This window comes from Cannabis sativa, chromosome 3, assembly GCF_029168945.1.
Source record: "Cannabis sativa cultivar Pink pepper isolate KNU-18-1 chromosome 3, ASM2916894v1, whole genome shotgun sequence".
Taxonomy (NCBI): Eukaryota; Viridiplantae; Streptophyta; class Magnoliopsida; order Rosales; family Cannabaceae; genus Cannabis; species Cannabis sativa.
In genome coordinates, this window is record NC_083603.1 from 26,387,403 (window position 1) to 26,401,040 (window position 13,638).

The 13,638-nt window shown below is 34.1% G+C and overlaps 2 protein-coding genes and 1 long non-coding RNA gene across 4 annotated transcripts; 1 reads left to right on the plus strand and 2 right to left on the minus strand.

The window, feature by feature from the left end:
* The first annotated feature begins 7,200 nt into the window (after nt 1–7,200).
* LOC115711371 (uncharacterized) lies at nt 7,201–9,487 on the plus strand. Of its 2 annotated transcripts, none has more exons than XM_061111797.1 (4): nt 7,201–7,469; nt 7,575–8,141; nt 8,286–8,800; nt 8,880–9,487. In XM_061111797.1, exons 2-4 carry the CDS (start codon nt 7,746–7,748, stop codon nt 9,079–9,081), a joined length of 1,113 nt encoding a protein of 370 aa, XP_060967780.1. In that variant the 5' UTR covers nt 7,201–7,469; nt 7,575–7,745; the 3' UTR covers nt 9,082–9,487. The 2 variants fall into 2 exon arrangements, with proteins under 2 accessions (XP_060967780.1, XP_060967781.1); XM_061111798.1 differs by lacking the exon at nt 7,201–7,469 and having other exon boundaries at nt 7,494–7,918; nt 8,015–8,141.
* A 29-nt stretch (nt 9,488–9,516) lies between these two features.
* On the minus strand, nt 9,517–10,313 carry LOC133035694 (uncharacterized). Its single transcript, XM_061111799.1, has 2 exons — nt 10,179–10,313; nt 9,517–10,083 (listed from the first exon to the last, which is right to left on the minus strand). Exons 1-2 carry the CDS (start codon nt 10,311–10,313, stop codon nt 9,655–9,657), a joined length of 564 nt encoding a protein of 187 aa, XP_060967782.1. The 3' UTR covers nt 9,517–9,654.
* Nucleotides 10,314–11,900: 1,587 nt separating this feature from the next.
* Nucleotides 11,901–13,357, minus strand: LOC133035695 (uncharacterized). Its single transcript, XR_009686827.1, has 3 exons — nt 12,770–13,357; nt 12,511–12,590; nt 11,901–12,326 (listed from the first exon to the last, which is right to left on the minus strand). It is a non-coding gene; the product is annotated as an uncharacterized LOC133035695 (long non-coding RNA).
* Between the last annotated feature and the right edge of the window lie 281 nt (nt 13,358–13,638).

Sequence of the window (13,638 nt, forward strand, 5' to 3'; positions counted from 1 at the left end):
CAATGACTCGGTAAATTTTCTACTTTCTCATAAAATTTATGATATAGTTGGTTTTCAGTATTTTATCATTGTTTTTAAGTTTAGTTACTGTATTCAAGTTTTTTAAATAGTTGTTTAACTTTTTGATTTTGTGTTTTTGTATTGTTTTGTTTAAGCATATGAACACTATATTCTATTACCTTAGGAAAAAAGGCAAATATTCTTTTGCTGTTACATTGAATTTTGTGACAACTGATTGTCTTTTCGATGATTCCATTCAAGCGTTGTACTGAAAGCTCAACAAAGCCAAGGCAATGAAAACTAAGATGTCGCACATACATGCTACCCACCCAATAGCGCATTACATTCGAGGTTTGCGAATTCTGTGTTCTAAGCGTTGGTATGAAGCCGATCATGTCTTATTCATCATAAATTTTAGGAAGGAAAGTCATTGGATTTTTGGTCGTCTTGACTTAAATGAGGGGAATTTGTTTCTTTATAATTCCTTGAGGACTGCCAAAATGAATTCTGCAGTTAGGAATGCAATGAAGGCTTATTTTGTGTTACTCCTTTTGTTTTTTGATCTCCTTGCATTTTGGAAGAATAGGTCCCATGTTCCTGATTTAGGTTCTGACCCTAAAGCTCCTCTAAGAGTTGTGGAGATTGCTGGTCTTCCATCTCAGCAGAAAAACTGAGTTGTTTTTTCTAAGTTTATTTTATGTTGTTTAACTGTTTTTTCCTTTTCTAGTTATTAGTGATTGCGGAGCATTTGTGGTTGCATTGCTGAGTTCTTCATCCATGGAAAAGATGTTCCTGCGGATTTTGACATTGAAGATTATCGTACCCGACTTGCTGCCCTTTCCTTCTCATACGGGCAAAGGAAAATTGATGAAAATATTGATAGCGAGGATGAGAAGCAAAGCAAGTCTTCTAAGGCTTCTAAATTGAAAAAGTATGGTCTTTTAATTTAGTGACAAATTTTTGTTATTGGTTGACTTTATTATCAGACAATTGTTAGTTATTTTATGTTTCTAGGTATTATATTTGGTTTTATATTCTAGATCTGGTTTTAAACTTTTAGGATATTTGACATTAATCATTATAATATGTTGTTTTTGTATGTTTGTATCAGCATCAGTTTTATGTTTTTCCAATTTTTGAAGTTTTTTTTATAAAGTCATACAACTATATAAAAACTATTATACAACTATATACACACAATTTGCAATGTTCAGCATACTTGTAATTTTAATTGTGTAACAATGTATTATTCACTGTTTTGCAACTTTTTTATTATCCTTATTGATTATGTTTTATAAATTCCTATTTGACTTTTTAAAAATTTTAATAATGAAATTCTTTTCGTTGTTAAACTTTAACAAGTATCAAAACTATCATAAAATGATTTTGCAACTAATAGCAAACTGTTTAAAATTTGCGAAATAATATCACAAGTGTATCGAATATAACATATCATCCTGTGTGAATTCTCATAGAGAATTAAACAATTCAAAAAATTCAGCTGTAACTATTTTATTGCTTGATTGTTGCATGTCTTTCGGTTGTGTCCGTGTTGACCACATTTGCTGCACCTGTTATGTTTTTTGTATGCCAATCAGCTAAAATCTTCTTTTCCTTGGTCTTCCAGATCTTATTTCTAGTTTGGTGGCAGAACAATGATATCTTTTATGTTCTGTGGTACATCCCATGTTGTGTGATTCTGTATCGGATATGTTGAGCCGCTGTATGTTTCAAGCCATGTTCTTGTCGTGTAATAACCTGAAAAAGTAGTTGTAAACATTCAAGTTCATCTCTTTTATAACAGCAAGCGCATGAGCACACGGTAATTCCTCAAGTTGGAATTGGTTGCAACTCCATGTTTTCTCCTTGTGATTGATTACCCATGATCTTGTTAGTTCTACCATTTCGAACATGTTCTCGTTTATTGGCTTTACCTGTAGATTAAGTTAATTTTATAAATCGTCATTTTGCTCAGGAAACTGAAAAATAAACTATTTAAAAACTGTAATGCAACTTAATGTTTAAAGAGATTTTACATTTTCTGTCAATGAGTCCACAAAGTTGTTGACTAACTTCTTCTCTGCTGTAGGTGTTAAAAATATTATTATTTTCTGTGCCTTTTTCCTGTTTGTGTATGTCCATTGTTGTATCAAAGCTCTCAATGACTCCATCAGTGTTGTGATTGGTAGTTCTCTAGATGCTAAGTTTGTTGCATTTAGAGATTCAGCAATGTTTGAAGTCATAGTTGAATACCTATTGTTTTTGTTGTGGTATCTTGACCATTTATGGTATCCAACTTGTTGTAAATATGGTCTGACACGAATGTCCAAGCTGTCCAGCTCGCTCATATGGTATTCAAATTTCCTCTCAGTGTATGCTCTTGCTGCAGTGAAGAATGGTTTATCGAGCTTACTTGCATTCTTCTTTAAGGTTGCTTTTAGGTTGCTTAACAGATGGTATACACAATAGCCATGTGTGATTTCTGAAAATACTTGAGGAACTGCCTTAATTATGCTCTCATGTCTGTCTGAGACCAAGCACTGTTTCTCTCTGATCCCATATGTTTCTCTTAGTTTTGTGAAAAACAATTGCCATGAGTTGTTGTTTTCTGAATCCACAACAGAAAAAGCTAGTGGAAAAATGTGCCCATTTCCATCTTGTGTACAAGCAGAGAGCAATGTACCTCCATATGTTGATTTAAGGAAAGTTCCGTCAACAACTATTATAGGTTTCCACTTCTTCCATCCTTTTATTGAAGCATCTAGTGCCACAAACAAGTATTTGAAGTTGTTGTCTTCCTCTATTTGCATGTGCACGATAGTTCCGGGATTTGTTTTCTGCAGCATGTGCAAAAAACTTGGCAGTAGCTTGTATGATTCGTTGGCTTTTCCTCGTAATTCTTCTTGCGCACGCTCTTTGCTTCTCCATGCTTTCATGTAGTTCATTCTCACCCCATACTGATATCTTGTGGCGTTTGAGTTATTTTCATAATAAACAAGATTGAAAAATAAACTAAAAAGTTGCAAGAAAAATTCTAAGCATGCTTAGTAAATAAATATTAAAAAACATGTTATTTAAGAATCTAAAAAAAATAAAAATTGGCTAGAGTTTCCCCTATTTCTACAATATTTCTCAATTTAATAACTATCTAACAATGCACACAAGTAAATGGGATAACAAGAAAAAATATTCAAAAAAGTATTTAACATTATGATAATTGTCATCCATCCGACCGCAGTACATTTATATCGCAGAACCTACTTCACTACGGATGAAATCTAATATATTCAAACTCCTCTAATAGCTTTATAATTAGTGAAAATTTGTTGGTCAATAATGTACCTTTAGCTAGAAATCAATGATTACCGATATTTTGATTCATTTTCTATTAACAATCCACAAACTACAATATTAAATACAATTAAAAAAAAAGTTCAAATTAAAATTAAGTGAGAATAGTAACAAGTAACTAATAAACATATAATTTATTATTTTGTTTGAAGTGTTATTAGATTGTTGGAATATAAAATTTGTTAATTAGCAATCATAATAAAAAAAAATGAATTGAATGATAAAGTTAATTAAAAGGATACACATTGTCTTAAAAAGGGAAAAAAAAGAAAAAAGAAAAATGTACATGATATTACATACTAATTTCTCTTAGGAGATATGGGCTCTTATATTACTTAAAATTTACCAAATTTGTGTGCATCGTAAATTAAAAACCTCAACATTAATTGTAAGATACTGGTATAGTATAAAAAATAATATTAGAATAAATTAATTAATAAATAGACAAAATTAAAAATAGATTAATTTTTTCTCTCTCTCAAAATGCATATCAATAAATATTTTCAGTCATCTTCTTTATCAATTTTAACACCTCATCAATCTTTACAAACCTAATAAACAATATTATATATTATTACTATTACGATAATTGGTCTTAAGTCTCTTCAGTGCCATGTAATTACTTTTTTAAAGCATATATAATGCCACTGTCATGTAAATAATTATTTTGACACAACAAATTCTGTTAGATACACATTTATAAGATATACAAAAAAACCTATTTGCCCCTAGTAGAAATGTTTATTTTTGTCAGAGCAAATTTTTTTATCATTTCATAAAAAATTCTATCAATAACTCATTCAAATATTATAAAAATTAAATCTTTAAGACCTAGAAAGGTAAAAAATGAGACGTAATAAGTAATCCCTAAACTAGAAGACATTATTAACAAAAAAAAAATCAGATTTTATATTTTCTTGAACCCTAAAAAAATGGTGGATAAAAATACAAAATAGGGAAAAATAACAAAGAAAAAAAGTAGAAATTTTTACATGAAAAATCCTTTTTACACACTTTATTACAAAATTACCCTCACACGCCTATTACTACATTTCTACTTACAAAGTTATTTTTATTACACATTTACCACTTACTCATCATACCATGCATACACGTGTGCTCTCCCCATGCATCATCAATCAAATCATACTCTCTTCCCTCTCTTTTTTCTTTTTGTTTTCATTTCATTTTCGATTCTTCATTTCTGTTCTCTAAGTTCATTTTGAATTCAAGTAACCTCCATTAACCACCCATAATTTATCACGTTTTTCCCTCTTATTTTTGGTTCATCCACGAATTTTCAACTTCCTCTTAGCCCACGATTTAGCAACTGTTTTTCCCTCTCTGTTTTAGTTTTTTTCAATCTTATTTATAGGATGGCAATCACTCGTTCATCTTCATCCCCTTCTCCAGTTCTCAAACAGAAATCAAAAATGGGCAAGAAATCTTTGGCCAACAAATCCAAGGGTAAACGCCCAATCATTGATGATTTTGATTCTGATTTTGAAGCTCCAATGCCGAAGCGTGTGAGACCCCATTCTTCGAAGAAAACGAAGCTGAACTTGGAGGAGCACACGCTTCCAGAAATTTCTGGGAAAAAATTTCAAAAATCTATTACACATGCTGAAGATCGGACTGAGGTTGGTTTTTAGTTTTATTTTCGTTTCCCCCTTTCTTCCATTTATGCTTTACCCAGATTTTGGCGTTTTCATGTTCATTATGCTTTGTGTGATTTTAGGGTTTCATTTGCGCATTTTGTTTCATGTTTTAAAATTTTTTAGTTATTTATTGTTGCTTTTGATCATTTCATTTGATTCTGGTCTGGGTGTTGTTCTTTAATTTGGTTTTGTTTTCTTTATTTTCAGTGTTTTTTTGTGCTTACAGGTTATATGTTTTGTTTTCGTTTTGGGTGTTTTCAATCAGTCGTTGGTAGTTTCTTTTCAGTTTTTTAATAGTTTGTTACTGGTATGTTTTGATGTGTTTTCGATTTTCATTAGGTTTAGTTGTTTGCTGTTATATTTTAGATTTCAAAACGATTTTCAAATCTTTTGCTCTATATTTTTCTATAGTTGTATATGTTTTTTAGTTTGTTTGTTGTTTTAATATAGTTTTATTGTTCTTTTTATACTGCATTTTTCAATTTCTTTTAGGGTTAGTTGTTTACTGTTTTTTTTATGTTTCCAAACGATTTCAGGTCTTTACTGTTATTTTCTGTGTAGTTGTTTGCCATTGATAGTTTGTTTTTAGTTTGTTTGTAGTTGTATTACAGTTTTCATACTGTTTTATTCAGGATTTATAATTTATCTTGGCCCTTTTCGTTATGTTGCAGGTTTGGGACTGTAAATTTAGTCCTTCTGATTTTTACAGATCTAAGTGTGTATGCACCAGTGTTTATTCTGTGATAGATAATATTAAAAACACTTTATCTGTTAATTTGCTTTCTTTGTTTCGTCAGACTCAGTTTGGGCATTTTCTGGATATGCCTGAGTTTGTTTTTCATCCACAAGTCGTACATAGTTTATTACTAAGGGAAGTTTTACAGCCTAATCCTAAGGAGTTTTGGGCTAAGGTTGCTGGCCGTTGCATACGGTTTAGTGCCGAAGAATTTTACCTGATTTCTGGTTTAGATTGTTTCGGTGATTGCAACAAGTTGTTGTTTTCACAGGAAACAAATCAATTGGTAGAAACATGTTTCCGTGGTGTAAAAACTATTGACAACAAAGCCATCGAGGATGCTTTTTTGGGTAGTCGGTGGGGTTTGGATGAGTCTATTGGTTTGAAAATGGCTGTTTTGTATTTCATTCAGTGTTTTCTTCTTAGCAATACTCCTGACAAAGAAGTGTCTAGGTTTGTTCTAGATGTAGTTGATAGCGGTCGGTGGGATGAGTATTGTTGGGGTAGGGAATCATTTGAATTGACAATTCACTCATTCAAAGGTAGGATTGAGCATGGGATCATTATGAAAAATAGAAAGGCAGAGAAGGGAGGCCAATATGATGGCTGGTATAGGGCATTGGGATGTCCTTGGGTTTTCACTGTTTGGTTTTATGAATGCTGTCCTGCAATGGTGAACTCTTTCGTAAGAGAGTTTCATCTTCTATTCCCGTGATTCCGAATCGGAGCAACACCATCATCACCAAAAATCCAACCCTTCGAGACTTGAAGGGCAAGATTTTTGATTTACCTTTGGAGAAGGTACTTTACAGTTTCTTTACTGTTTTTTTCCTGTTTCTTTTCGCCTTTATTTATGTTGTTGTTTTTTGGTTTTTCCAATTGTTTTAATTTTTTCATATTATGTTTGATTATCTTTGTTCGATTGAAGATAAAAAACATGCGTCCTATTGATGAAGAGAGGCAGCAGCTTCAACTTGACAGTCTATTTATCGATGAATCTATTGATGAACGTGGTGTAGCGAAGCAATCCTTCGAGGGTGGGTCATCTTCAAAGAAGTCTGATTCAGCAGATATTGATTGGATGAAATCTAAGCTGGAGATGCTCATTTCGAATCAATCATCATTGGCCGAGGACTTCATTTCATTGAGGTGTTTTGTTGATTTTAATTTCAAATCCGTAATGACTGTAATTAAGGATATCCAAGAGAAAGTTAATGCCATTCATCGTCGTCCTTCTGACGAGGTATTTATTCTTATTTTATTGTTTAGGTTTTTTTATATTTTTTTTTGTATAGTTTCTTTACTGTTTTATTTAAGTTTCATTTATGTTGGTTGATACAGGGAAAGTCATCGGATGAATTAGTAACTCAAGATTCGATGATGATGCCGATGATGATGATGATGATGATGATGATGCCGAGGATGATGAGAAGCAATTGCACGATCCGTAAAATATTGATTCCGACTCCGACGATGGTGGTGAGTTGGTTAAAGTTGGTGGGGATGCTGATGATGCTGACAAGGCTGTTACTGCTGTTCCTTCTGCTGATGTGAATCCTTCTGAGGATGTTGGAGGGAGTGATTAAAATGTTAAGGATGTTGAGAAGCCGAAGGGCGATGAGTCTCGATTGAAGGGGGACGATTTCTTTGATGGGTTGAGCCAACTTGTAATAGATGATGATCAAGTTGTGTTGGCTGGCTTGGAGGCTGTTGCTAAAATCAATGTAAGTTTACTTTTAATTGTTTTCAAACAAACTAGGTTTCTTTTTGGTTGCTCATTAGTTTCTAGTATGTTTTGCAACTGTTTTAATGCATTCTTTATTTTTTAGGTCCCCGCACCCAATCCAGATGTTGTTGGTGAAAAGTCAGATGCCCTTCATACTGATGAAGAAACTGAGGATACTGTCTCTGATACACCTCTGTTGGATAAGAGGAAGCGTGCTCCGGCCTTGAAATCTCCATTTGTTGATTTCGGGTCTGCTGATGTCGGGAGCACTCCAATGGAGCTTATGTCCTCAGGTTCTCAATCAGCTGGGGATGATAGGGCTTTCAAAATGGTGACTTATGTGAAGGGCCTTTATGCTCTTAATGATGCTTTTGCTGATCCCGTATCTACCGAGATTGAGGCAAAATTTGACTCTTGGATTGGTGAAGGATTGCTTAAACATCCTAGGTCACTGTTTTTATTAAATCTGTTTTTGTATTATTTTTTTTTTCAGTTTTATTCCTGTTTTAATGCTAAATTTTTGCTGTTTTTTTGTTGTTGTAGGCATTATAATTGTTATGAAGACGGCGCAAAGAAATTTACCCCGGGTTTTAGGCTAGGTGTTGATTATGTTGAGGATAAAACTTGGTTTTACCATTTGGCCACATGCGACATGTTTATGAACGACTCGGTAAAGTTTCCAATTTATATTGTACTTATGGTAGTTTGTTTTTAGTTGCTTTATCAATGTTTTTTAGTTTTGATACTACATTTCAGTTTTTTTACAGTTGTTAAACATTTTCATTTGTGTTTCTGTGTTGTTTTTTTTTCTCAGCATATGAACACCATATTCTATTACCTTCGGAAAAAAGGTAAGTATTCTTCCGCTGTGACGTTGAATTTCGCAACTACTGATTGTCTTTTTGATGATTCCATCCAAGCATTGTACCACAAATTTAACAAGGCCAAGTCAATGAAGACTAAGATGTCACACATTCACGCTGCCCACCCAATTGCGCATTACATCCGAGGTATGCGCATTCCCTGTTCCAAGCCTTGGTATGAAGCCGATCACGTGCTTTTCATCATCAATTTAAGAAGGGAAAGTCATTGGGTTTTTGGGCGTCTTGACGTGAACGAAGGGACGTTGTTTCTGTACAATTCTTTGAGAACCGCGAAGATGAATGCCGCAGCTAGGAATGCGATGAAGGCTTATTCCGTGTTGCTGCCTTTGTTTTTCGATTTACTTGGGTTCTGGAAGAATAGAGCACAAGCTCCTGCCTCAGTTTCTGACCCTACAGCTCCATTCAGAATCGTGGAGCTTAGTGGTCTTGCGTCTCAGCAGAAGAAGTGAGTGTTTCTTTTAAGTTTCTTTTATGTTGTTTTTTAGTTTCTAAACTGTTTTTTTTTTCACTATGTTTTTTAACAGTGATTGTGGAGCATATGTTGCTGCCTTTGCTGAATTCTTTATACACGGAAAGGATGTCCCTGCAGACTTTGACATCGAAGTTTATCGAACCCGACTTGCTTCACTTTTCTACTCGTACGGACAAAGGAAAATTGACGAAAGTATTGACAGCGAGGATGAGAAGCAAACCAAGTCTTCTAAGGCATCTAAATTGAAGAAATAGGATCTTTTAATTTGGTGGCTCTATTCTGTTATTTGTTGAATCTATTTACTTGACAAGTTTTAGTGTTGTTGTTTCAATGTAGGTAGTATATTTGATTTTATACTATGTAGCTGGTTTAAAACTTTTAGGATATTTGACATTAACTCCTTATAATATCTTTATTGTATAGGTTTGTATTTCCCAAAGTTGTTTGTTTTTTTTAATTGTTCAAGTTCTTATATACGGTCGCACAACTATAGAGAAACTATTAACCAACTAAATACAAACTATGTTTTTATTTTTCCTAAATAGTGCTATGAATGTATATTTATTCTTCGTATTCCATTAATCCATTTCCCTTATTCAAGTGATGTCTTATCAATTATTGACTGACTGCCTTTAAAACTGTGAAGAAGAAGTCATTCCGCCACTTAATATTTTACAAAGGGTCGCAACTGTAACAAAACGATTTTGAAACTATTAAAAAACTGTTTCAAATTTCATAAAAATGAAATCCCATGTATTTAGAACATCACAGATCAACCTATTTGAATTTGCACACAAAATTAAACAATTCAAATATTTCATATGTATCTATTTTATTGCTTGATTGTTGCATGTCTTTCGATTGTGTCCGTGTTGTCCACATTTGCCGCACCTGTTATGTTTTTTTGTATCCCATTCAGATAAAAACCTTCGTTTCCTTGGTCTTCCAGATCTTATTTTTTGGTTTGGTGGCAGAACAATGATATCTTTTATGTTTTGTGGCACATCCCAAGTTGTGTGATTGTGTACCGGATATGTTGAGCCGATGTATGTTTCAAGCCATGTTCGCGTGGTGTAATAACCCGAACAGTAGTTGTAAACATTCAAGTTCATCTCTTTTATAACAGCAAGCGCATGAGCACACGGTAACTCATCAAGTTGGAATCTGTTGCAACTGCATGTTTTCTCCTTCAGGTTGATGACCCATGATCTGGTTAGTTCAATGACTTCGAACATGGTCTCGTTTATTGGTTTTACCTGCGGATTAAGTGTAAAACTGTTAATATGTATAACAACGAAAAACAAACTATGAAGAAACTAAAATGCAACTAAAATATTTAACATGTCATTACATTTTCTGTCAATGATTCCACAAAGTTGTCGACTAATTTCTTTTCTGCTGTAGGTGTTAAAAATGTTGTTGTTTTCTGTGCTTTTTTCCTGTTTGTGTATGTCCATTGTTGAATCAATGCTCTCAATGACTCCATCAGTGTTGTGATTGGTAGCTCTCTAGTCGCCAAGTTTGCCGCATTTAGAGATTCAAAGAATGTTTGAAGTCATAGTTGAATACCCGTTGTTTTTGCAAAGTGGTATCTTGACCATTTGTGGTATCCAACTTGTTGTAAATATGGTCTTACACGGATGTCCAAGCTGTCCAACTCGCTCATATGGTATTCAAATTTCCTCTCTGTGTATGCTCTGGCTGCAGCGAAGAATGGTTTATCCAGCTTGCTTGCATTCTTCTTGAAGGTTGCTTTTACGTTGCTTAACAGGTGGTATACACAATAGCAATGTGTGATTTCTGGAAATACTTGACAAGCTGCCTTACTTAGGCTCTCATGTCTATCTGAGATCAAGCACTGTTCCTCTCTAATCCCATATGTTTCTCTCACTTTTGTGAAAAACCATTGCCACGAGTTGTTGTTTTCTGAATCCACAACAGAAAAAGCTAGTGGAAAAATGTGCCCATTTGCATCCTGTGTACAAGCAGAGAGCAGTGTACCTCCATATGTTGATTTAAGGAAAGTTCCGTCAACAACTATTATAGGTTTGCATTTCTTCCATCCTTTTATTGATGCATCCAGTGCGACAAACAAGTACTTGAAGCTGTTGTCATCCTCTCGTTTCCATGTGCACTATTGTTCGGGATTAGTTTTTTGCAACATGTGCAAAAAACCGGCAAAGAACCGTATGATTCGTTGGCTTTTCCTCGTAATTCTTCTTGCGCGTGCTCTTTGCTTCTCCATGCTTTCATGTAGTTCATTCTGACCCCATACTTGTGTTTCATTTCTCCTCTGATGTCTTGTGGCGTTTGAGTTGTTTTTATGTTGGTGAACCGTGGCTTGATGTAGTTTCCAATCAATTTCGTTGTAGCTTGTCTCTTGTCGGCAAATCTGATGTTTAGATCACAAGTGTGTATCACCTTTCTGTCGTACTTTCGAATGATGAATGACTTTGTTGGCCCGTTTCTGGATGCTGTTAGTGCCCACTTGCATTTTGGATCCAAACAACAAATCTTGTATGTTCTTGCACATGATTTTTTAACTCTGAATTGGAAGTTGTTCCTAATTGCATAGAAACCAAGCACACTCTGTAGTGTTTCTTTGTCTTTGTATATTTGTGCTTCTTCTATTTCTGGATGATGCGGATCTGTGATTAGTAGTTCGTCATAATCTGTGATTTCTGGTTCCTTTTTTCTGTTGTTTTCCAGTTGCTCAACCATTTCCTCTGCCACAAGTTTTGCATAGTCCATGAAGTCAAAACTTTCTTCCCCAAAGTCCAGTACTCTTGCTTCAATTATATGTTGTTGATTTGTTGAGTCTTCTGTTGTTGCTGCATTGTATTCGATTGGTTGGAAGGCGCTTCTATGTGTAATTAATGAATTGTCATTTCCAAAGAATGTTGCATCGATGGTTGTTGTTGGGTTGTTGATGACATTCACACACATTGGGTATGTTGTGAAGTCGGGGTCTTTCAGTTTGAGTTGTATGTAGAAATGCAGGCTTTGATCATCCTTTATCCTCAATGGTTGGTATCCTTCCTTCACTTGATATTTCAGTTGCAAAATAGTGTTTTCTTGGTTGCATTCCAGGGCATCTTTGAGTTTCTGTTGCAAATCTTCATAGTTACAATTGGCAGAAATGTAGTGTCCACTGGCTTCATAATTTTCATAATTCATTCGATCATCGAATTTTCCATTGTAGAAGACTAGGAATGGAATGTCTTTCCTTTCCTGTGTTTTTGCAATGGTTATTAGTCCGAGGCAACGAATTTTAAAACTGGTTTTATTATGTTATGAAATAGAGTACAAACTTACTTCTATCTCTGTTCCTTTGTTCAAGCATTGTATTTCCTGTCCTGATTCCTGATTTTGCCATTTTTTTGGTTGTTAATAAACTACAAAGAAACGAGAATAAAACTATTAAGAAACTTCATTTAAATTTTGGGAAACTAACCATTTCTCAAACTGTTCTGTCCTCTATCTTTTCCACAATAAATTCCTGCAAAAAACGTAATGAAACTATTATTAAATGATTATGCAACTGTAAACAAACTGAAAAACCACAATTATATCCCCAAAATTACATAGTTCTTACTCATTGTCATTTTTCATCATGTTTATTCGAATCAGATCGATTTACAACTATTATAAAACTAATTTGCTACCATTAACATACATCTTACCTTGTATATATGCTAGCTCTTGGTACTTGTCATATAACACTTCTTCATGATTTCTAAACCATTTTCAAACGATAATGCAACTGTAAGCCAACGCAAAAAAAATTAAAAAAAAGTTATTAGTATCCCTTGTTTCCTTAATCAGAATCAGTTCTTGTTTATTGGTTTTACCATATGAATTGCCTGTTGCACACCATTGAATCAACCAGAATGCAACTAAAAATGCTGTGTATCATTGTTGAAAAAAAAATTCAGTTCATACCTTTTTTTTGGATTTGAGGGGGAGCTCCAGATCTGTTCAATACAGATTTACATTGCTTCAATCTGAATTTTCGACGATCGTTTGAGTGATATTGCACTATAAAAACCGAAATCAAATGTTGAATTTCAGTTTCTCCACGGTTGTCCTGCTCTTTTTTTTAAAAAATTTATGTTTAGATCGTTGGATTTGATCGTTTCCTATTGAAATTCGACGGGATTTACAGCTGTTTTACGTTCGATCTGGTTTCATTATGGTTGCGTGGCCGACTGCATCGATGGAGCTTCATTCATCCTCTCCGTTTGTGACGTGCGGCTGAAGGTAAGGGCAAGTGGTATTTTTGTAATATTTTCCTTTTGGGCTGTACAAATGTTCATTGGGCCGGCCCACGGTATTGTTGTAATATTTTTCCCTTTTTAGAATATTCCTATTTTTTTCCCAAAAAAGTATACCTTTAACCGTTTGATCAGCTACTGGGTTTGGGCGATTCTAGTATGGGCGATATCGAGACTCGCATGGGTTTGTTGGGCGAGGGTTTCTGGGTTTAGGTGAGGGTTTCTCGGTTTGGGAGGGTTTCCGTCGAGGTTATAATAGTAGTGATAAAAGTGTTTTTATTAGGGAAACACCTTTTATCCCGGTTATATAGTTAAAAACCGGGATAAAAGGTTTCCTTGAAAATTTTAATCTCCGTTTGGCTAACCCATAAAAATCGAATCTTGAACTTATTTTTTTACCTTTGATATTTTTTTTTTTAAACTTTCTACCAAACAGGGCCCTTGTCTAAAAAAAAAATTAATCTAAAAGTGGGATAAAAAGTCTCAATATATCTTTTATCCTTTTTTTTTATTTTTGTTAACTAAAAAAGTAGGATA

What these genes read in the sequence shown, in the direction of transcription:
- LOC115711371 (XM_061111797.1), top strand. Translation starts at nt 7,746, where the DNA reads ATGGAGCTTATGTCCTCAGGTTCTCAATCAGCTGGGGATGATAGGGCT. An exon ending in ACATGTTTATGAACGACTCG is followed by an intron (nt 8,142 to 8,285) that starts GTAAAGTTTCCA and finishes TTTTTTTCTCAG; the next exon opens with CATATGAACACCATATTCTA. An exon ending in CTTGCGTCTCAGCAGAAGAA is followed by an intron (nt 8,801 to 8,879) that starts GTGAGTGTTTCT and finishes GTTTTTTAACAG; the next exon opens with TGATTGTGGAGCATATGTTG.
- LOC133035694 (XM_061111799.1), bottom strand. Translation starts at nt 10,313, where the DNA reads ATGGAGTCATTGAGAGCATTGATTCAACAATGGACATACACAAACAGG. An exon ending in TGGAATCATTGACAGAAAAT is followed by an intron (nt 10,084 to 10,178) that starts GTAATGACATGT and finishes CTTAATCCGCAG; the next exon opens with GTAAAACCAATAAACGAGAC.